We start from the raw sequence: 23,909 nt of genomic DNA, 5'->3' as shown, positions 1-23,909 counted from the left end.
AGAGCACAGCCTTACCAAACAAACAAATGGCAATTAGTCAAACAACAGATGGAATAGAGCTATTAGAAATTCTTATAAATTGACAGAAATTAACTTGTTACTGTATTTTTTAGAATAAAAAAACTCAGTAAAGTAGTTTTTATTTTGATATTCAAAGGATTTTTTTCTCTGGTCAATTACAGTTTTGTTTTGTAATTGGATGAGGGGTAAGTATGGGTATAGATGCCTCATGTGTCAAAAATGAACATTTAAAGTATTTTTTTACATTTTACTTAACCTTAAGACTGCTTTGGGAGAGTGACAGTGGGCTGGGTGAGCATATATGTTGATGTAAAACAATATTTAAATGAGATAATATGCATTTATTCATTTTTTTTGTTCTTTACAGTTCTACATGGGTTCCCCAGGGGAACTACTTGGAATCCAATAGAGATGATTGCACTGTTTCCTTGATCTATGCTGTGCATCTTAAAAAGCAAGGTTCGGTCACTTTTGAGTATCAATATGTGGACAATAACATCTTTTTTGAATTTTTTGTAAGTTCTCTTTTAATTTTTTACTGTATAATATCTAATATACATTTTTAATCAAAACCGATGAGGTGTAGAAAAATCTAAAAAATAGATTTCCTTTGTTAAGGTTTTCAAATTGTTCACTGTATGATAACTAAAACGTCCATTGTATTCTGTGCTACAAATAGAATACTTTTTTAAAGTTTATCATATTTATTAAAAATTGCAAAATACTTACTTACAAAATGCATACAAAATAAGTCAGAAATTTTAATTGATTTAATATGTATGAATGTTTCAGTAGTCTGTATCTCAGCAATCAAAGCAAACGCATGTAGGTAGTGATATGTTTGATATCTAAAATTTAAAGCTATATATTTTTTAATTTTAATGTTATGAGGGTCTCTCCTTGAATATTCAAAACCTAAGAAATAAATTAAATAAAGAACTCAAATCAGTCAAAAAATAAAAAGTAGTGCTTTTTTTGTAAAAAAGTTGTGTATGTTGTTGAATTTTTGGGTGTATACTCAAGTTATTTTTTATTTTTTTGCTTTCACTTCACTTCAGAGAAATATATGCATAGTTGTCCAATGGAAAACGTAATGTATCACTTAATTTTTAAGTGATGTAAAATAGGAATAGAATGAATAAAGTTTCTTGGTGCAATATAAGAATAGTTGAAATTATGGTGTGTATGAGCCACGGAATGGTTTGGGCCAGCAAGCTACAGAGTTATTTGAAACAAATAATGAAACTATATCCCTGACTTTCTCTGAAGTTTGCATTTTTTTTTTTTTTTTTACTATATTCATGTGGACTCCCTACTTTCATTCTTAATTTGGTTCCAAAGATTTCATGTTGCTTTTATTGCCAGTACCAAATTCATTTTGGATTCATTATATGTGCATGTCCTATAAGGTTGTATGTTCATAGTATTTTAGATCATATTATTACATTTCTAGACTGCCACTGGTTTTTGAAGCAATAAGTGTGTTCCAAAGAGCTCTTTTTACAATTTGTTGGTGTGCTTAATGTGTATCAATTTTATATGTGCAGTGTTATAAAAGCTAGGGAAAGCTACTTCTTAACCTTCTGCTGTCATAGCTAGCCAGCCCGGTAAATTCACCTGTAGGATACATAAATAATATATAAAAAGTTGAAAAACCTGTTTTTTGCCAAGTGCTAGATTTCTAATAGAAAGAAACAAATATTCTTGGGTTTCTGTTGCCACGTACTGTACAAAAACCCTGTGGTGTGATTCCATACATTTAAGTGCAGCAAAGTAGAGATTTAGAGCTGGCAAAATAGATGCATTTATGCCAGTTACTCATTTATGTGTTAATCTGAACAACATTGCATTCAGTAGAACATGTCTAAAATATTTAGTTATAGTTTAAAAATTTAACATGTTCAGCACTCAGTATATTGGGAAAATAAGTCTTTTACAAGGTACCTTTCATCTTCTATTGTATTTTATACAAGCAACTAACTCTATCTGCTCATACCAGAAGTACTGAGATTCCCCAATGTTCCTGAGTTTAAGGCTTTAGCCTTTAAGTTCCTGCAGGAAATATTAGAACAGTAGTGAGGAGAAAAGGTCATTCAGCCCAACAAGCTCTTTTTCAAATAGATTATCCAAAATAACACGAAGTTTGGATCTAAAAGTGTCAAATCTTTCTGTCTTATCACACTTAACTGTAGTTTATTACATATACCTAGGGTTCTTTGTGTGAAGAAAAACTTTCAAACATTTGTGTGACATTTGCCCATAATATATTTTCAACCGTGTTCTTGTTGAAAGATTTATTTTAAAGTAACACCCTGGGATCCACTGTACTAATTCCATTCATGATTTTAAGCACTATAACCATGTCACCCTGTTTCTCAGCATACATATGCTGAAAAGGTTAATCCCCATCAATTTCTCCTCATAGCACATACCTCACTGTCCTCTATGGTAAGGCTACATCCTTTTTGTAATATGTTGACCAAAACTGTACATAGTACCCCAGGTGGGGCCTGCCTTTTTGTGTTATGTAACTTTAGCATATCCTTTCTTGACTTGTTTCTACAAAATCATGCTATACAACCTAACATTCTGGTAGCCTTTTTAATTGCTTCTGTACGATGTCTTGATGTAGATAAAGATGAATCCACTATGATTGCTAATTCCTTCTATGGTGTTTTTAATATGATATATTTTAAAGTTTCAAACCTACACTTGTGTATTCAAATGTAACATGTCTACTTTCTTTATGCATTGTATTACATTCACTTACATTAAATTTCATGTGGTACAAATCTGCCCAGTATTGTATGCTGCCCAAGGCCCTCTTCAGCAGTTTAACTGATTATACATTATATGCCCATCTGCCTAGTTTGGTATCACCTGCAAACAACACCAGCTTGTTGTTTATATTCTTATCTAGATTGTTTATGTATATTAAAAGATAAGCGGCACCAGCACTGATCCTGAGTTTTAACATTACCTAATTCTGAAAAAGCTCCTCTCACCTTAAGTCTTTTTCAGGTGTTTAAGCCAATTTTGTACTTGTCTACACACTGTGCCTTGAATTCCCCCTTCTTTTAGCTTAATGAATAACCTCACATATGGTACATTATCCAAAATCTTCTAAAAATGCAGATAAATATCATATGCACCTTTTGTGGTCATATGCTTTTTTTGCTTCATCTTCGAATACCAGCGTATTGGTGAAAGACAATCTTCTCCATCTTAACCCAGGCTGAGTATATGCTAATACTACTTTTCTTACATGTGCTGTTTGATGTCTGTGAAGCACTTTAAGCTTACTGGGTTATTGTTATTTGGATCATCCTCGTCATCCGTTTTATACAATGTGATATTTGCTAGCCTCCAGTCTTTCCCCATTGGGCAGATATTTATGAGAAAAATGTGTCAAAGTTTTTTATGTGCTCACTGACTACTTAAGCATTTGATGATAAATATTATCTGGCCATGATTTTGCTAGATTTCAGTCGATTTAATCTAAGCAGTACTCCTCCCTCTACAATTTCCAAATCAACATGTACCTACTTAGTAGTCTTAATTACTTTTGGGAGGATATTGGCTTTTTAGTACATGTAAACTTCACAAAAGTGCTGTTTCAATGCTTTGCTTTTTAATTGAATTTTCTTGCTCGCATTGCTAATTACTAATACCTTTCCTCTTTTTTGCAGTATTTCAAGCTGCCTGTTTGCTTTCCTAATAAAACTTAATTTTACATAATATTTGTTTTGTTAGTACACATTAACTCAAGAATTTATATCAGAATGCAACCCCCCAAACCCTAAGGTGGTAGCATAGTCATATTGTGCCTTTTTTAGGACACACAATTTAAAAATGCATCATTGGTATGCAGGTTCCCTTGTTGTAATTGTCTTCCAGTCATATAGCACCTTTTTATACAGTATACCAACACAGTGGATTTTACACAATACACAAGAATATAAATTAGTGCCTCAGAATAAACAATTTGCAATTTTAAGCCTTCAAAGTAAATATTGCAGTAATCTTGGCATTGTTGGATGCTAGTAAAAAGATAATGACATGCCTGTGTCTGAAAAGACTCACACTTGGTAAAGTGAGCCAGTCTTATAGTAGAATCACTGTTTAATCACTGCTTAACAAATATTTTTTAAAATATGTTTCTCTTTGAAATAATATTTTGGTTACAATCTGAAAATAATTAAATCTTGGAAGAAAGTTTCACCTGTTCTAGAGGATTTTTCAAGGTGTTTTTGCAATTTAATTTTCTAAAAGACGTCTTAAATGATTTACTTCCCAGTATATGTATTCTTATGTCTAACCATTTTTGAGCATCTTTGTCTATTTGTATACTTGTAAGCCAGTTAAAGCATAGTTCCCATAATGAGAGCCTACATGGATATGAATTTCAGATAATGTAACATCCTCTTTGGTACAAAATGATAAATGTTTATTCATGTTGTTGACTTTATTAATAACTTGTATGCTAGTAGCATGTTCAATAGGAACAGCGTTCCAAACCACAGATTGTGGTTTAACTCATGGAAATGGCTGGGAAACAAATAATTGCTGAAACATTTTGAAAAATACTTATTTTCCCAAAGTCAAATTTGAATGAATATTTTGTTTTTATTAGTATTTTTATTTTTTTTATTTTTATCTTTCACTTACTCAGTAGATCTCAAAAATGCTTTGGTTTAAATCCATTTGTTTTGTTACTTTCTATTTTCTTAGTTGTCTTTTATACTCTTTCAACTATGTAAAGCATGTGACAAAAAGTAAGCTTATATCAAAGTAGCATATGATTTCCTTTTGTTTCTGTTTTCCTTTGACTGCATCAAAGTTGTCACTTATTGGACAGGCAAGGACCAATAGAAACCCAAGGAAAGCATATTATTTGAGCAAAACAGCTGATTTTAATTGCTGATTGATAATTTATAATTTTTTATTTGCCACAGATTCAGAATGATCAATGCCAGGAAATGGACACATCTGATCAAAAATTTGTGAAACTAACTGATAATGGTGAATGGGGAACTCACACTGTAAGTTTATATTTGTACCTTGTGTACTAAACCTATGATTTAGTTTGTCAGTCATCTACAAATAAATACGGCATTGTTTAAGATATTTAGGGAGCTCTTCAGTTTAAATTCTTGCTCTTCAGCACTATCATTGAGCTTGACTAATATTACAAATTAAGTAGCTGGGGTAGGTATTTTTCTGCCCTACCTTTGCATTTAGTTCTTTGATCTTTTCTTAGTTCTTTGTTCAGTTTGAAATGTTTAACTTCTTTAAACACGTGACCAGAATAATACAATTTTCTGATTCTTGATATGATTACAAACATTATCCCGTTTCATTACTTAAGTAAAAAATATTTAACATAAACTTAATAATAAATTAATTAATTAAAAAATAAATTAATTGAACTGTCATTTCATTTAGCTTAATTTAATAAACTGTACAATTCATCAGTCAAACTATATGTTTCCTGTAGTGGCTGTTCAGTCCCTCTCATCTCCTTAGAGTGCAATTATCCGTTTAATTCTTGCAAAACTTATTCAGCAACTTTACATTTGTGGGCCGTCTTTCATGAACATCTGGACTTTGCAGCGCATCTAGTATTAAAACTGCCCATTGCAAAACACACAACATCTTTCTCTTTTCAAGTCTGTGCTATATTTACTAAAATCTTTATGGTCATTATTGTGATGGTGGGCAGATTTATGGATGAGAATTTAACTTTTAGCTCTAGAATATTGTGTTATAACTGAATTTATAATCTCCTCTGTGCTAACAAATGAGGGTAGAAAAGCAGCCTTAAACCTTTGCATCCTTTATTATGGTATTTTTTTTGCTGTGGTTGGAAAAAAAAAATCACCTTGCCTCCTGTTTTTCTATTTATATCCCAGGATCATCACACAGCCCTTTACCAACTTAATTTGAGCATAAATGTTCTTTATGAGAGCAAAATTTCACTTGGCAGTGCTCCATGAAAACAAGTGCTATGGAAATTGTTTTGCATTATGACGATATGAACATGGACACAAGTAAAGCTTTATAGATTGTTAGACGATTGGATGTGTTGTTCCTCATTGCCTAATATTCTAGAATGTCCACATCTACCTTGAAGCACTGTGGTGTGACCTTTTTTTTTAAATGTGTAAATGAATTTTCTTATGTTAGATTCAAAAACTGTCAAAGGTTTTAATATGGTTTATAGCCCATCCAGATTTACTGTACATCCTCTTCCTGTGGACATTTTACCCAATGGCATAACGGGTTTCCATTTTCAAGAACTGTTTGTGACCAGTACCCGGAACAATGATCTTGATCTTGATTAACAATTAATCCTAAAAGTGGGATTTATAAAACTTAAAATTAACATAAAAATGTTTTTATGTACCGTAGTAAGCTACAATTTGCTTTTTTTAAAATTTATTAAAAGCACATAACATTCCATACAAACAAGTCAAAATCAACCCCCACCCAAGGAAGGCCAACAGCCAGAGTAAAACTTTTAAGAGTATAAAAGAGGGAAGAGAATGCTTTTCCCCAATATAAATGATTATTCTAAAATGTTATTGATTAGATCCTGCCAGATTTTTAAAAAGTTTTGAACAGATCTTCTTTGTGAGAATTTTATTTTTTTCTAATTTCAAATAGTATATAACATCTGTTACTCACTGGTTTAAAAGAGATGGGCTAGGATTCTTCCAGTTGAGCAAGATAAGTCTATGTTCCAATAGTAAAGTAAAGGCAATTACAATTTATTTTTCCTTCTCCAGTTTAAGCACATCTTGGAGTACACCAAACACAGCTGTTAATGGATTATTAGTGATTGTAGCACCAAAGTTTTTTGATAGGCATTTAAAAATTTTGGTCCAGAACATTATTTTTTTAATTCTCCCCTCCATCAAAATAGGAAAGTTGCTCATGATTTGAGAGTATGAGTATGAGATTTATATTCAAACTATAGCAAAGACATGAAATAACCAAAATAGAACAAATAAAATGAAAATGACTTTAGCATACTTGATATAATCAAGAACTGCACATCTGACATTGTGGTCAGCAACACAGGAGCGCCACAGGGGACTGTACTTTCTCCGGTCCTGTTCAGCCTATATACATCGGACTTCCAATACAACTCGGAGTCCTGCCATGTGCAAAAGTTCGCTGATGACACTGCTATCGTAGGCTGCATCAGGAATGGGCTGGAGGAGGAGTATAGGGACCTAATCAATGACTTTGTTAAATGGTGCGACTCAAACCACCTACACCTGAACACCAGCAAAGCCAAAGAGCTGGTGGTGGATTTTAGGAGGCCCAGACCCCTCATAGACCCAGTGATCATCAAAGGTGACTGTGTGCAGATGGTGCAGACCTATAAATATCTGGGAGTGCACTTGGATGATAAATTAGACTGGACTGCCAATACTGATGCGCTGTGCAAGAAAGGACAGAGCCGGTTATACTACCTTAGAAGGCTGGCGTCCTTCAACATCTGCAATAAGATGCTTCAGATGTTCTATCAAACAGTTGTGGCGAGCACCCTCTTCTACGCAGTGGTGTGCTGGGGAGGCAGCATTAAGAGGAAAGACGCCTCACGTCTGGACAAACTGGTGAGGAAGGCAAGCTCTATTGTTGGCATGGAGCTGGACAGTTTAACATCTGTGGCAGAGCGAAGGGCGCTCAGCAGGCTCCTATCAATTATGGAGAATCCACTGCATCCACTTAATAGTATCATCTCCAGACAGAAGAGCAGCTTCAGCGACAGACTGCTGTCACTGTCCTGCTCCACTGACAGATTGAGGAGATCGTTCCTCCCCCAAACTATGTGACTGATTAATTCCATCCGGGGGGGTAAACGTTAACATTTAACATTATACATAGTTATTGTCTGTTTTTCACCTGCATTATTATCATTCTTTAATATTATTTATTGTATCAGTATGCTGCTGCTGAAGAATGTGAATTTCCCATTGGGATTAATAAAGTATCTATCTATCTATCTATCTATCTATCTATCTATCTATCTATCTATCTATCTATCTATCTATCTATCTATCTATCTATCTATCTATCTATCTATCTATCTATCTATCTATCTATCTATCTATCTATCTATCTATCTATCTATCTATCTATCTATCTATCTATCTATCTATCTATCTATCTATCTATCTATCTATCTATCTATCTATCTATCTATCTATCTATCTATCTATCTATCTATCTATCTATCTATCTATCTATCTATCTATCTATCTATCTATCTATCTATCTATCTATCTATCTATCTATCTATCTATCTATCTATCTATCTATCTATCTATCTATCTATCTATCTATCTATCTATCTATCTATCTATCTATCTATCTATCTATCTATCTATCTATCTATCTATCTATCTATCTATCTATCTATCTATCTATCTATCTATCTATCTATCTATCTATCTATCTATCTATCTATCTATCTATCTATCTATCTATCTATCTATCTATTCCAGCAGAATGACATTGCTGAAAAATAATGGAATCAAGCAATAGCTATTATAATGTAGCAAGAGCCATGCTTTTAGAACCACGCACCCTTTGAGACTTCTACAAGGTGCAATCACATACTGTGATTCCAGTGAAGTGCATGTTCGGTGCTTGAGTTCCTTGTAACGGTACTTTAACAAAACCTTCTGTATAATTCTGAGGGTTTTTTACCCTTGCAGAATTTTGATGATCTTCTACTTCCTTGCTTTGAAGAATTATCCAAATTGTTTGAGCTACCAGGTTAAGTAAGTTGCTTAAAATGCCCTCCTGTTGCCACTATAATATCAGAGATTTAAGTCTATATAGATAGAGATTCATTGTATATTTAAGGTATCAAAATTTCATTTTATTGGTATGTCTGTACAAGTGAGCATAAACCACAAATTCTATAGTGTCCTTCTGTGTTTCATGAATGAACTACAAACTGTTGTGGTAGTACAAAATAAACACTCATATTGTTTGATATATTTTAAAATTTTGTTTAGACCAGATATACTGTCTGCATAAGCACATTTTTACATCAATTATATAATAAAACTATCTTAATGCAGGTGAATTTGAAGTCAGGTACTAATATTTTGTACTGGAGGACTACTGGAATACTGCTTGGAACGAAAATAGTAAAGCCAGTTCTCCTTAAGAATATAGAAATTCAAGGTAGGAGATTTTTAAATTTTTATTTACTTCTGTTTCAAAATTGTTACACAAGGTTATTTACATTTTAGATATTACTTCTTTGCAGGAGTTGTAAGAATTAGCTCATAAGAATGATATCTCAAATGCAATGGGAGGTGTTTACCAATATAAAAAGTGAACAACTAAATACATTAATAATACAATTTTATGGTTTTTTTTCTGTAAGCACTATGGCCATTGTTCAGGTTCAGATTAGGAATGAGTCATAGTAAGCCCAGAGGCTGATCCTGTTTTTGGGTGAATCAAACTATTTAAAAAAAAAAAAAAAATACCCTAGTAAACTGATTTGTTTTAATGTTTACATTATTTTATTGTGTTAATATTTTTAGGAGTTGCTTACACATCAGAGTGCTTTCCATGTAAACCTGGAACCTACAGTGAAAAACCTGGTTCTACATCTTGTAATTTGTGTCCTATGAACACATTTTCAGGAAAAGGTGCAAGCTCATGTACAAAATGTAATGTAGCTGATGAATATTCAGGTTTGTATAATATTTAATTAAAGCCAGAGAGGCCTATTATTGAGTAAATTTAAGTTTTTACCTCTTTTGAAAAAGATTTATTTTATCAATCAGATTAAATTAAAATAGGATGTTATCATCAGAATCAATTATTTTAATGCAATAAAGTTCTTAAGAATTTCTGTTTTTTGGGACTGTTCATTAATTTTTCCCACATCTTTTATGAGACCATTTTTTTTTTGCTTTGTCCCCTTTAGAGGAAGGATCAGCTGGATGCAAAAAAAGACCAGTATGTTCAGTAAGCGACTATTTTCAGATTCACACACCTTGTGATCAAGAAGGAAAAGTGAGTGTTAAATACACTACTCAGCTGTTATTAATTATTTAAACAATTTGCTTATTGCAGATTTTACTTTACATAATTCTCTCAGTACATACTGCAGTGTACATTTCTTTTGTGTTTTATGTTTAGTGTTTTGTGTGAGTGTCATTAGCAAAAAAAGAATTCTTTTGTATTGTTAGAGATTCTAAACAGCATATTGTGTACTCATTTTTTGACTTATTGCTGTATACTCTCTGTAGACCTCAATAAAAGTAGTTTTTGGTTATTCCTTAGGTACTATTCTATGCTTACACCACCCATGTATTTTTCAGGGTGCACAACTAACACATTGAAAAAGGCAGAATGAAGCCATTACAGGATATGCCAGTTTGTTAGATGGTGATGTGTTATTGAATAATTTCAGAAAAAAGAACTAAGACTGTGTCAATGTTTTAAATGGATTTTATTTCAGCCATCCTTTCTTGGCATTTTAGTCTCCAGGTCATTGTTGACTAATTGGAATGCATATTTAGAAAGGAATATGAATGTGGTTTTATTTATCAAAATTTTATTATATTTATTCATTTTGTGTACTATTCATTTTAGACTCAGATTATGTACAAATGGATAGAACCTAAAATCTGCTTACATGAAGCAGAAAACGCAGCAACGCTGCCTCCTTCTGGGGAGAAATTACCCTGTCCTCCCTGTAATCCTGGTTTCTTCAGCAATGACACAGCAAACTGTTTTCCGTGCCCTCCTGGTACTTTTTCAAACGGATTAACAGGTATTGGTTTTTCCACTATTCAAATTAATTTATTCACTCAACATTCAGAATTATATAACTCTGTCAATTGTCAAACAAACATTTTGTCAATATGAATGCTGAATTTGTTTTCAGCTGGGCAATATTTTGATTTAAATCACTAAAAATTGTTAAGTCTGTCCATGCATTCATGATGCAGTAAATCTGGCAATTTAGACAAGGGTCCTGCAACAGTTTTGAAAACATAAGTCCTTGCCCTAAAAGGACAATGCCTCTTACTTTATTAAAAAAAAAAATTATATATATATATATATATAATTAAACAGTATATTAGTTCTTTCTCTTTAACAGTTTATATGTAATCCATATAAAGATTATTAAAAAAAAAAATTCAAATTTCAGTAAAGTAATTGATTTTGAATTAATAACTGAAGTGAAATAAAATTCACTGCCTCCTATTTTTTTTTATCGGAGCCGACATTCAAAATGCTGTTGGAATTTGGTGTAGTGGTGATTGGAGGGCACAGTAGTATGGCAGTTAATAGTCTACAATTTAAACTTAACAAGTCAGAGTGGTATGATGAAGTGATCTCTAAAGGGGAGTCTTTAGTTTTCCTAATGCACTGTTGAATTTTGTAATTATGATTTTCAAAAAGACTATGTTGAAAGTGCATGAAATTTACCAGACTGAATTCTCTTTTAAAAAACAGGCACTCCTTATTCCCACAGGGAGAAATCTGTGTCATTGAATGTTGTCAATTACAGTTCAACATGCACTTTACAGAAATAAAGTAATAAAAATATCTAAAATACATACTTGTAATGTGTAATAATACATGATTGTGATTTCCTAATTATTTGTGCTTAAATATTTTTTTCTTTCAAGACTGTCAGAAATGTCCTGCTGGAACAGAACCACTTTTGGGATATGAATATAAATGGTGGAATGTTTTGCCTAGAAATATGAAAACTTCCTGCTTCAATGTTGCCAACTCAAAATGTGATGGCATGAATGGTAAATATCCTTTTTTACATTTTCTGTATGTTAGTGTTATTGTGCTTAAACAACTACTTTACACTGTGACTGAAATGTTTCAAGTACTATACTACTATACTACTGCTATAGTTTATATCAGGGGTCGCCAAGTCCAGTCCTGGAGGACCACCATGACTGCAGGTTTCATTCTAACCCTTTTTTTTTTAATAAGTGCTCTGTTTGTGCTGCTAATTAACTTCTTGTGTATTCATTTTAATTGAATTGCTTTTTTTAAGATTTGTTCCCCTTAATTTTTTCATCATTCCTCTGAATTGCTTAATTTCTTTCCTTAAATGGCATCCAAACAAAAATGAAATGTAAACTGAGGAAGCCAACGGGAGACCAACTATGTCAGGGCCTCCAACTCCAACCAATTTCACTCCATCCAGCTGCTTAATGAGGTGCTGATTCTTGTCGTTAATTAAACCAGTTCTTTAATTCTGTGGCTTGTTGCTGCTCTCGTGGTGCATTAGCAGACATTTCTGAAATTGTTGATTTTCTCTTTCTAAGAGCCCTGTTAAAATGTTTTGGAGACCTGAGCAGATCGACATTCCTGAGACCTTCATCTTTCTTTATTTTCAGATATTGCATGATGGACACCAGTTGTATCTCATTATTGTTTGGCTGCTAATTACGGAAAAAGAAACAATTAAGGGGTCCGAGTCTTCAAGAACAAGTCAATTAAAATTAGTTCAAAAGAAGTGAATTAGCAGCAAAAACAGGTCACTCATTAAGAAAAGGGTTAGAATGAATACCTGCAGCCACGGTGGTCCTCCAGGACCGGAGTTGGTGACCCCTGGTTTATATAACTCCTAATTGTTGCCCATTGTTGCCAATTCTCCATTCAAATTATTGAATTGGTTGTTTGTAAATAGGCTTAAAATGCAAATTTTAAAAGTGTTTTTTTTTCCTTCTGTTTGTTACAGGGTGGGAAGTAGCTGGAGATTTTATTCATAGTGGATCTGGGGGATCAGACAATGATTACCTTATCTTAAATCTCCATGTTCCAGGATTTAGGTAAGATTTATTTATTTACTTATTTATTTATATTTTGTAGACTGAAGCATCTGCAGTATAAGCAATAAAATTTTGGATATTTTTTATCAATATGTATTTGTCTTCCTTTGATAGAAGATGTAATAATGCATTTGTGTGTTTATTATTTTATTTTTTTGCTTTTTTATATTTTTTTCATGTTTGGAGATAATTACTGTATGTATTAGTGTTTACATTGGGACTCAGATTTTGACTTTCAGACCTCAGTACTTAAACAAATAACACATAAATTCCCACCCCATCCACCATCACCCACCTCAAGGTGGTCTAGAGTCACTAATTTATATATTTACATATATATATGTTTGTAGTGTGGAGATTGGCTCGGACACAGACAGGCAGACACGTTCATGTCACCCAACACGCGTTTATTATACATTAATATTTACAGTTATAGTGCACAATCCAGTGCCAAAGCACCAATCACCCCTTCAAAGTCCTGGCCACAACACAATGCCTTTCTCTTCCTGGTCCGCCTCCACTCCTCTCCAATATGCTTTGTCTTGTTCCTCCCGACTCTCGCCTCGACTGGAGGGAGGCGGCCCCTTTTATGTGCCCCGGATGGGCTCCAGGTGCATCATTAGGGCCTCCGTAGCCACACCCCTGTGTGGCGGAAGCTCCCAAGGTGTTGCCGGAAGTCCACCGGGTGCTCTCAAGTTTCTTCCCCCCAGCACTTCCCGGTGTGGCGGAAGTACTGAGGGCCAACACTCCCAAGGCATTGGGGCGCCCCCTGGCGGTGACCACGGGCCCCAACAGGGCTGAGCTTCCAAGCTCCGTACCCGTGGTACCCAAAGCCACCAGGGAGGACGCCCCCTCGTGTCCTGGAGGAGGCACAAGCCCTCCTCCACTCCTCCTAGGCGTCCCGGCCGGGCATGGATGCCCGCCGGGCACCACATTGCCCCATCGCCAGCGAAGACCCGTTGGTCCAAGCGACACACCCCATTAGGGCGGCTCGACCCCGAAGTGGGTCCTACTCTTTGTCCAGGGTCCAATCCGGCACCCTGGAACTCTCTTCTTCGGCACCCCTTCCGAGATCTCCTCGCCCCACTGTTTAGTGCCGCTTGTTCCTTCGCAGCCTCCGCTGCTTGAAAGGCTGCCCCATCGCCAGCGAAATGTCGTCCGGCCAGACGGTCCATCTGATGAGGGTCAGCTTCCCATGAAGCAGGTCCTACTGCTTGTCCCGGGCCCAATCCTGCAACACACAGAAACACAGGGGCAGAGCCGCTGCCTGGACACCCTTCCCGGGCGTCCCTCTGTGCCACGCACTGGCAGCGCTCCCCCCTTTTACAAGGACCCCGGAACTTGCCTGTTCGGAACCTTTTCCGCGGGTTGCGTGTCCCTCTGGCTGACGGGACCGCCTGCTTTTCTCTCCCTTCCACTGGCTCAGGGGAGTGGCCCTTAACTGGACGTGCGCACCCAGCAGCACATCCTTTCCTGTTGGAGGAATCGGCACACTGCCCTCGATCCCTCCTTTCCCTCTTGGACGCCTTGACGGTTTGAGTCTGCGCATGACAAATGTGCAGCCTCGCTCCCGTCTGCGTCCATGCAGAGCGACGGGAGACTGCCGCGGGCTCGGGGCGTCGGCACTAGGACCCAGGGCACTTGTCAGCCCCTGTCCGCCCTGCTCTCTTGCTGTTACTCCCCTCACCAAGCGAGCAGCCTGCACTGCGGCATCCGCTGTCGGAGACCTACCGACATGGTCCTGATCACTGTATTCACAGTCCCCATCAGCAGGATCTCCCTTTCTTTGTACGGGGGCGGTTCCACTTACCGTCTCCGCCGCGTCCCTCCGGCTGAAGCCTCCAGCGCCGCGCCGATCCGCCCACTGTCGCAGCGTCATCACGGACGCGGCCGCTTTCACCTCCAGCTCCTTCAATCCTCTACGGAGGACGCACATCACCTGTAAAAGCGACTCTGCGGGCTGAAGGCATTCCTCCAGCTCGCACAGAGCCGCTGGCAAGCACAGAGAGTCAGTCGGCAGTTGCCTTACCTTTCTGTCAGGCATATCCGCCGGCTGCTCTCTGAGGGGCCTTCCCACCGGCCCCGTCGGGTCAGATTGACATTCTGTGTGCCCGCCTCTATCCAATCATTGGCGGACACGTCAGACACACCGCCCAATCCCGGACCAGTCTCTGGGAGCGGCTTCCGGTCCGCGGCCATTTTGGCTCTGTTTCCTTGTCTCCTGATGCGGCGACGTGCCTTCCTGGATCCCAGCAGCGGCTGCTGCTGCTTATCGAGCTGCAGCGACTCCTCTCTCGTGGCATCGCCTACTGCCGCCTCGGCGCCGTCGACAGACTGAGGCACGGCATCCCGTTGCGTCTGACGCAGTCCCAGGTAGTCCCTGCCTGCAGCACAAAAGGTAAACTTGCCCCCACGGGGCCTATCGCCATTGGGCAGGGTACTCACCTCCTGGGACTCGCCTTCCTGTCTCGCCGTCCTCACCGCGCTGCCGAACCGGCCGTCGTCGGCGAGAGTGTGCCTGCTGGAGCCCGCTGCACTCCGGCAACGTCCCTGGATTTCTCCCCGCACCAGGAGAACATGGCCATTTAAAGGACCGGTGGCGGGCCGTGAGATGAATCGCTCCCGCGGGGTTGTGCATGCGCCGCTCCTGCGGCGCGTGTGTGGGCGCACCTGCTGCGCCGAGCCATCCACAAAATATTTATTTTGGGGTCCCCGTCTTGGAACAGACAGAGGGTCCCTGTTCGGGCGCCATTGTGGAGATTGGCTCGGACACAGACAGGCAGACACGTTCATGTCACCCAACACGCGTTTATTATACATTAATATTTACAGTTATAGTGCACAATCCAGTGCCAAAGCACCAATCACCCCTTCAAAGTCCTGGCCACAACACAATGCCTTTCTCTTCCTGGTCCGCCTCCACTCCTCTCCAATATGCTTTGTCTTGTTCCTCCCGACTCTCGCCTCGACTGGAGGGAGGCGGCCCCTTTTATGTGCCCTGGATGGGCTCCAGGTGCATCATTAGGGCCTCCGTAGCCACACCCCTGTGTGGCGGAAGCTCCCAAGGTGTTGCCGGAAGTCCACCGGGTGCTCTCAAGTTTCTTCCCCCCAGCACTTCCCGGTGTGGCGGAAGTACTGAGGGCCAACACTCCCAAGGCATTGGGGCGCCCCCTGGCGGTGACCACGGGCCCCTACAGGGCTGAGCTTCCAAGCTCCGTACCCGTGGTACCCAAAGCTACCAGGGAGGACGCCCCCTCGTGTCCTGGAGGAGGCACAAGCCCTCCTCCACTCCTCCTAGGCGTCCCGGCCGGGCACCACAGTAGCATGATGGAGGGGGTGGTTCTTACCCCATGTTGAATCCAGCTAGATGCAATACATATGTTTTGTTGAAAAGCATGTAGAGGGTTACAGGAGTTGTTATTGCACTAATAAATAACTTTACTACAAGCTGCTTGAAAATTACCATTTACTTCTGATACGGAAATTAATGAAATGCTGATCCTATACCATTTTAAGCATTGGGAATTTCAGTACTTTTTCAATACCAGTATACTGCACAACCATGTTGTGAGTTGGTAACACATATGGAGTCACTGAAATATTTCTATTGCCAGCATAACCTCATGTTCCATTCATATCCTTATGGTACATAGTCAATTGTGAATATATAAACAATATATCTCTATATTATGTTTTTGCAAGTATTATACAGCATTTATATACCATCCTTACATCCTTGGATGAAACTTTACATCTCACAAATGTATATCTTGCCTATATTTCCAAGCAGTGTATAACGTAAAACCTTGCAACATCAAGTTAAATGTAGTATACATATTCATTTTCTCATCTTTCATTTGCACTTATAGTTGTGAGTGCTGTGTACTCATCCAGTATTACAGCTTTGTTTTCACAAATGGCAGGACTTGCTGTTATGGCTAGAATATATTGTCCTGTCCTGATATCTGAGTTGCAAATAAGAAATTAATAAACAGATCTTTTGGAGCAAACTTTATTTTTGTAATTGCAAAAACAGTTTTGAAGTCTTCAATCAAAACTTGACTCTGATTCAATCTTCTCAGATTTCTTAAAATTCAAAACTGAATTTTTCTGAGCTGCTTTTATGGAGAGCAGTGGATATGCTACATTAGAACCATCTGAAAGACAAAAGCACCCCAGCCAGGGCAAGGCTGTTTGCATTTGAGAAACAAGCACTTACTGTATAAAGATTTTTATTACCGTGAGATATGAGACTTGCATGTTAAGGCATTTGAAATAAAACTGATTGTCTGTCTTTCTGACTTTTGGATGCAATAAAGTATGTGCAGAAAATGTACAATTTAAGCTTATAAGCCGTTATTTTTTAATTGTATAGCCATTATCTTGTGTTTTAGACCTCCTACATCACAAACGGGGGCTACAGGGAATGAAATTGGAAGAGTCACATTTGTTTTTGAAACTATATGTTCCACTGACTGTGAACTTTACTTTATGATGGTAAGTATATATGAACAGTTCTATGGAAGTGCTTTAAACTATACATTATTATTCTACTTTAGTAATTTACTTATATATAAATGTATACACATATGATACACATATGCACAGATGTAAAACAGAAGCACACCAGAATGGAAAAAGTATATGCGATGACTATAGAATGTTTCTTCATACATTTCAATAGTGACCTCCATTGTTTGTTTGTTTTTTTTATTTTCTTTCTTACTTCCACATGTCACCCATTCTTTTTCTTATTGTCATCACCCACTCTATTAAATAGATCACCATTGTTTGGTGATCTGCCAGCTTTTCCTGCTCCTGTTCAGCTCCTTTGACAGTGTTCTCAGTGACTGCATATATAGTCTACATATATAAACTGTACATATATATATATATATATACACACTCTAGAATGACTAAAAAGGATGAAAATTAAAAAAGAGAAACTGCTGACTTGGCAGTCACAGTCAGAGTGAGGCATTATGCAGGCATATAGCTGTTAGTATAAAGGAGCCCCAGTAGCATTTCTTGACACACTTCTGCTGAATAATATGTTGGCTGAAATAATTTGTATGTTCAGAATTGTTCATAATGGCAATAAATTTTGTCTTCATTCTGTAGTTCATTATTACCTCCTGGGGGTTCAGAGTATGTCCTATGACTGTGCCTGCCTCTGTTGAAGTGATGTTACCAGCCCTGCATGTTACAGCATAGAAAATCGCACTGCCCATCACAGAGTTGTAGAAGATGTGAAGAATGTCATTACACACATTAAAGGAACATAGTCTTCTAGGAAAAAGGAACATGCTCTGCCCTTTGTTATATAGCTTTACTATGTTACGAGATCAATTTAACCTATCATTGATATTGACCCCTAAGAGATTGTTGAAGTCTATCACTTCTACAACCACTCCCTGAATAGTGACTGTGCATACAGTTTTGGTGCAGTAAAAGTCAATTACCAGTTTCTTGGTTTTGCTGATGCTAAGTTGCCAACAATTTTGTTCTGCACCAAGTAACAAAGTTTTCCATTTGACACCTATACTATGTCTCATCTTCCTTATTAATACATCCCATAAGTGTGGAGTCATCTAAGAGTTTCTGCAAGTGACATGACCTGATGTTACATTTATTGTCTGAGGTGTAGACAGTGCCTTGTGCCCTGTGTTGGCTGGGATTGGCTCCAGCAGACCCCCGTGACCCTGTGTTCGGATTCAGCGGGTTGGAAAATGGATGGATGGATGGATGGGTGTAGACAGTGAAGATGAAAGAAGACAGGACTGTTACTTGTGATGCTACAGTGTTGCTGACATCTATATCAGAAACAAAGTCTTTGAATCTCACAAACTGCACTCTGCTTAACATATAGTCCATTATCCGGGACATTATAAGCTCACCCATCTACATATCTCTGAGCATACCCCTTAACTGAAATGGGTGTATGGTATTGAAGGCACTGGAGAAATCAAAAAACCTAATCCTCACACTGCTGCCAGCTTTGTAGATGTGAGAATGAGCTTTGTGGGACAAAGGAATAATTGCATCCTGCACTCCGATCTTTATCCGATACTCAAATTGCAATGGGTTGAGGTGGTCTCATACAAGCGGACTCGTATAGTCCAGGACCAGCCTCTTAAAGATCTTTATGATCTCAAGTTATGGTGTTTTGCTTTGCATTTGAAGCTAATGCTGAAACACATTACTACTTTCTCTTGGCTTCACTTGACATTAGATTTCCAACCAGTGCAGCTAAAACAGAAGTCCATCATGACCTATGTAGTACTTAAAACGTGTATATCTTTGCTGTAGTTAGACTTGTTAAAAATTTATTCTGCCACTGTGACAAATGCTGTGGACAGTATTTCTTCTTTGTTTTTCACCATGCTTGTCCTCTTGCACTGGAGCTATCTAAATCAGCGGTTTTCAACATTTTTAGACTTGTGGATCGACAGAAGACTGACAAAGTCTTTGCAGACCAAGGAGGTGGAAAATATAATTTAATTTATATCATTTGTCCAACCAGTGCCTAAAGTGGTAATACATGAGTGTCTGTGCTGTCAATTTTAAGTCTGATTTCTTAATAGAGTGGAGATTATATCGTCCAGATTTACTTACAATAGATCACAGATTGGGGTTCCTTCTGGGAGTTTTGACGGTCAAGATTTGCTAACATCAGATCAAAGCTGTTGTCCTTCCTCCAGATTCTTGAATCAAGATTTACTAACATTAAACCAGGTAGCGGGAGAGATATGGGGATATACCCCTTAGAGTTTTAAGCATCCAGATGTACAGTATTATGGTTATAACATGATTACATTTTTCATTCAAAATATTATCTAAAAAGTGTTCACATTAGCTAAAAAACAAGAACTGGGAGTTCAGTGAGTTTTTTGGACCAGCAAAGATATTCTACAAACTGGTAGTGGTTGGGGAACAGTGCTGTTAATCGGCATGCATTCTTCTTTCTGTATTCTTACAGAAATGTAATACTTATTTTGTATTCATGGACATGTATGTTGTTGTATAGGGAGTATATACAGTATAAGTCCTAGTAGCAGCCTGTAAATTTTGGTTTGTATGTAGTTCTGTTGCAATATATAGGAACCTTGTAACATATGAGAGGTCAGGCAACCTTTTTTTTTTGTTTTTACTATGTCAAAGCCCAGTTAAGTACAGTATAATGAAGCAGAAATGTAGATTTCAAGCCAGGTTAAGGCAGGTACTCCATGCGTCTTTGTTTAAGTTGTGGCAGATTAGTATCCTAGATTTATGCAATCAGGACCTCAGGTGTGTTTTTGGGTTTTGACTTTGGTGAAAGTGTTATTTGACCTGACCATCAACAATTGTGCTGTTCATATAAATTGCTGCTAACAATCATGGCCATTTTCTTACTCACCAGAAAATAAGCCCGACACAAATTACTTCCTTCATACTGCTTCTCTGGTCGCTAGACTTGCAAACAGTACAGCTATATAAGTCCAGAATGGTTCCTCTTCTCGATCTTCTAGTTTTGACCAGAAAGATATGCTAATGCTTACATTATGTCATTGTCCTATGCCCAATCACTATCTTAAGTCCAGGCCCATGAACAGTGTTCCAGTGGAAGTATTCGTTTCAGCTGACATTCATTTCCAATTGCTGTAACTTGCATACTATAACTTCTGTTTACTTCTACGAACTAATAAACAGGGAGACAAGGCAACTAATTGAGTGAATGCAAGAATTGGCCCAACATTAAACAAGCAACTGCAGTGTAAATGAGATTTTCTGTTACTCTCATTCGATTCATTTTCAGTATATACTGTATATAGGTTATAACAAAAGGCATGTGATTCAGCCATTATTAATCACTAGTATTTTGATCGGTAGGTAGATAAATAGTTTGGTACCATGAAGAATTATTTTGTTACAATGGGATTGTAATAGACTACTTTTTAAACTAAAGTTTATAGACCATAACAAGTAAAGAAGTGGGTCAAGAAAATAGAAAGATGATAACACAGTTCTGACTTCTTTTTGTGTTTTAGGATGTAAACAGAAAGAGCACCAATGTTGTGGAATCTTGGGAGGGATCTAAAGAAAAACAGTCTTATTCTCACATTGTGACAAAAAATGCATCTGTTTCTTATACATGGGCATTTCAGCGAACAAATCAGGCACAGGATGTAAGTAATGTATAACTAATGGTAATATATTTTCTTTAGAAAAGCAGCATTTTACCCACTAACATATTAAATCAGTCATAACCATTTTATTTTTAGGGAGCATCTTTTTTTCAGTCTCCTTTTATATTTTTGAGGATTTTCTAGTGTTCTTGTATTTTTATGTATTTAATTTTTAAAGTGCTTCAAAAGTTTAAACTTGGTTTATCACCACTTAAGGATCCCAGTGTAGGTCATTACCCAAATGTACTTCTATGTAGTGTAAATGATCTGTCTATTTCAGGGAGTCTTAATGAAACACTCCACCCAAAAATTATTTTTTTAATATGTTACTTACATTTTAATTTAATATTTTCTTGGAGAAAGTACATAAGAGAGATTTCTTATGAATGGGACTGATAAATGCTTTGAAAACCATCTGTAGAGATGTTACTCGTGTTGCCTAATTCACATACAGTATCTTTTTTGACTTGAAAACTCACCTCTTCTTGTCATGTGTTGGTAAAGAGCCACGATTTCAATTCAAAGCATGCTGTCTCTCCTGGCTTGTGTTGTACCCAGGACTTGAAATGAACAGGTATGCTGTATGGCCCTTCACTGTTTCTGCTTTGCAAACAGGAGCGTAGCTGTACAATGGGGTCTGACTTCCAAGTGGACAACCTAGTTCTTTGCAATATTGCATGTGTTTCTCCACAAAGGGCCCATTGTTTTTCATCCATTTGTTTGCAGTATATGTATTATACATAAGTGCGATCAACAATCCATGGGGAACAATGTCCCTTTTAATTTGTATATATTTTATACCAGATCACAAGGAATAAGAAGAAGTTGACAGAATAGGGAGTAGTGTGTGTACCCAAGGAGGCAACTTACTAAACATGTCTGCTTTGACCTTCTTGGAACTTTCATCCTTTCCCTTCTCTTCCGGTAGAAGTCCTCACTTCCATAAAGTGGCAGTCCCAGTTCTCTGCGCAGTTCCTTCCCTTCCTTCATGGATTCTCAGCAGAAAAAGTATGCTGTCCCTAAGAATAGCCTACTCTTAATTATTATTTCCAATAAATAAAAAAATAATGTGTTGACTAATTTTCTTTTTTCTCTAATTCACCAAATTTCAGTTAAATTTGTCAAGGCATTTTTGAGATTTTGGGGTATTTAGTTTTTCTATTGTGCTGTTTATCTCTAAAAATAGGTATATCAAAATGAGTCTCTGCCATGTGATTAGATGATTAGATATTTGTATTAACAAGCAGTTGAACAGATCTATAGTCACCAGATAGAGGTGAGTGAGTGTATTTTGTGTATACTGCTCAAAAAAATTAAAAGAACACTTTTTAATCCGAGTATAGCATCAAGTCAATGAAACTTCTGGGATATTGATCTGGTCATTTAAGTAGCAGAGGGGTTTTTTTAATCAGTTTCAGCTGCTTTGGTATCAATGAAATTAAAAACAGGTGTACTAGAAGGGTAACGATGAGACGACTCCCAAAACAGGAATGGTTTAACATGTGGAAGCCACTGACATTTTTCCCTCCTCATCTTTTCTGACTGTTTTTTCACTACTTTTGCATTTGGCTACGGTTAGTGTCACTATTGGTAGCACAAGGCGATACCTGGACCCTACAGAGGTTACACATGTACTCCAACTTCTCCAGGATGGCACATCAATACTTGTCTCAAGGGTATGGAGGAGATTCCAGAAGGCAGGCAGTTACTCTTGGAGAGCTGGACATGGCCATAGAAGGTCCTTAACCCATAAGCAAGACCGGTATCTGCTGTTTTGGGCAAGGAGGAACAGGATGAGCACTACAAAAAGACCTCCAGCAGGCCACTGGTGTGAATGTCTCTGAACAAACAATCAGAAACAGACTTCATGAGGGTGGCTTGAGGCCCCAATGTCCTCTAGTGGGCCCTGTACTCCCTACACGGCACCATGGATCTCGATTGGCAGGTCCACCACTGGAGCCTTGTGCTTTTCACAGGTGAGAGCAGGTTCACCCTGAGCACATGTGACAGATGTGAAAGGGTCTGGAGAAGCCGTGGAGAATGTTATGCTGCCTGTAACATCGTTCAGCATGAACGGTTTGGTGGTGGGTCAGTGATGGTCTGGGGAGGCATATCCATGGAGGGACGCACAAACCTCTACAGGATAGACAACCTTGATTGTCATTAGGTATTGGGATGAAATCCTTGGACCCATTGTCAGACCCTATGCTGGTGCATTGGGTCCAGGGTTACTCCTGGTGCACGACAATGCCCGGCCTCATGTGGCAAGAGTATGCAGGCAGGTCCTGGAGGATGAAGGAATTGATACCATTGACTGGCCCCCATGCTCGTCTGACCTAAGTCCAATAGAACACCTCTGGAACATTATGTTTCAGTCCATTCGACTCTGCCAGATTGTACCTCAGACTGTCCAAGATCTCAGTGATGCCCTGGTCCAGATCTGGGAGGAGATCCCTCAGGACACCATCCGTCGTCTCATTAGGAGCATGCCCCAACATTGTCAGGCATGCATACAAGCATGTGGGGGCCATACAAACTACTGAGAACGATTTTGAGTTGCCTCAATGAAATTTCAGCAAAATGAACTAGCCTGCCGCATCATTTTTTCACTTTGATTTTCAGGGTGTCTTTGAATTCAGCCCTCTGTAGTTTGATAATTTTTATTTTTATCAAACAATGTGGCATCTTTTCGTTCCTAACACATAACCCAGTCCATAACATTTTTTTCCCATTGAGATCTGATGTGTTTTCAAAATGTTCCTTTAATTTTTTGGAGCAGTTTTTATATATATATATATATATATATATATATATATAATATTATATATTATATGTGTGTCTCTTAGATACATACATCAGGCAGATACATCAGTAC

At 37.8% G+C, this 23,909-nt stretch overlaps 1 protein-coding gene across 1 annotated transcript in view; it reads left to right on the top strand.

Annotated features, from left to right (window-relative positions):
• elapor2b (endosome-lysosome associated apoptosis and autophagy regulator family member 2b) overlaps positions 1–23,909 on the top strand; it is a 95,289-nt gene that overhangs the window by 47,488 nt on the left and 23,892 nt on the right. The window contains exons 4-13 of the mRNA XM_028815018.2: positions 389–536; positions 4,977–5,063; positions 9,123–9,228; positions 9,597–9,749; positions 9,986–10,074; positions 10,657–10,837; positions 11,703–11,831; positions 12,779–12,869; positions 17,264–17,366; positions 20,897–21,034. Coding sequence (XP_028670851.1) covers positions 389–536; positions 4,977–5,063; positions 9,123–9,228; positions 9,597–9,749; positions 9,986–10,074; positions 10,657–10,837; positions 11,703–11,831; positions 12,779–12,869; positions 17,264–17,366; positions 20,897–21,034 — 1,225 coding nt within the window. The remainder of the gene's footprint in view (positions 1–388; positions 537–4,976; positions 5,064–9,122; positions 9,229–9,596; positions 9,750–9,985; positions 10,075–10,656; positions 10,838–11,702; positions 11,832–12,778; positions 12,870–17,263; positions 17,367–20,896; positions 21,035–23,909) is intronic.

The sequence above is a fragment of the Erpetoichthys calabaricus genome, chromosome 1 (genome assembly GCF_900747795.2).
Source record: "Erpetoichthys calabaricus chromosome 1, fErpCal1.3, whole genome shotgun sequence".
Lineage (NCBI taxonomy): Eukaryota > Metazoa > Chordata > Cladistia > Polypteriformes > Polypteridae > Erpetoichthys > Erpetoichthys calabaricus.
Note: the sequence above shows the minus strand (reverse complement) of the source record. Positions and strands in the feature narration are given on the sequence as shown.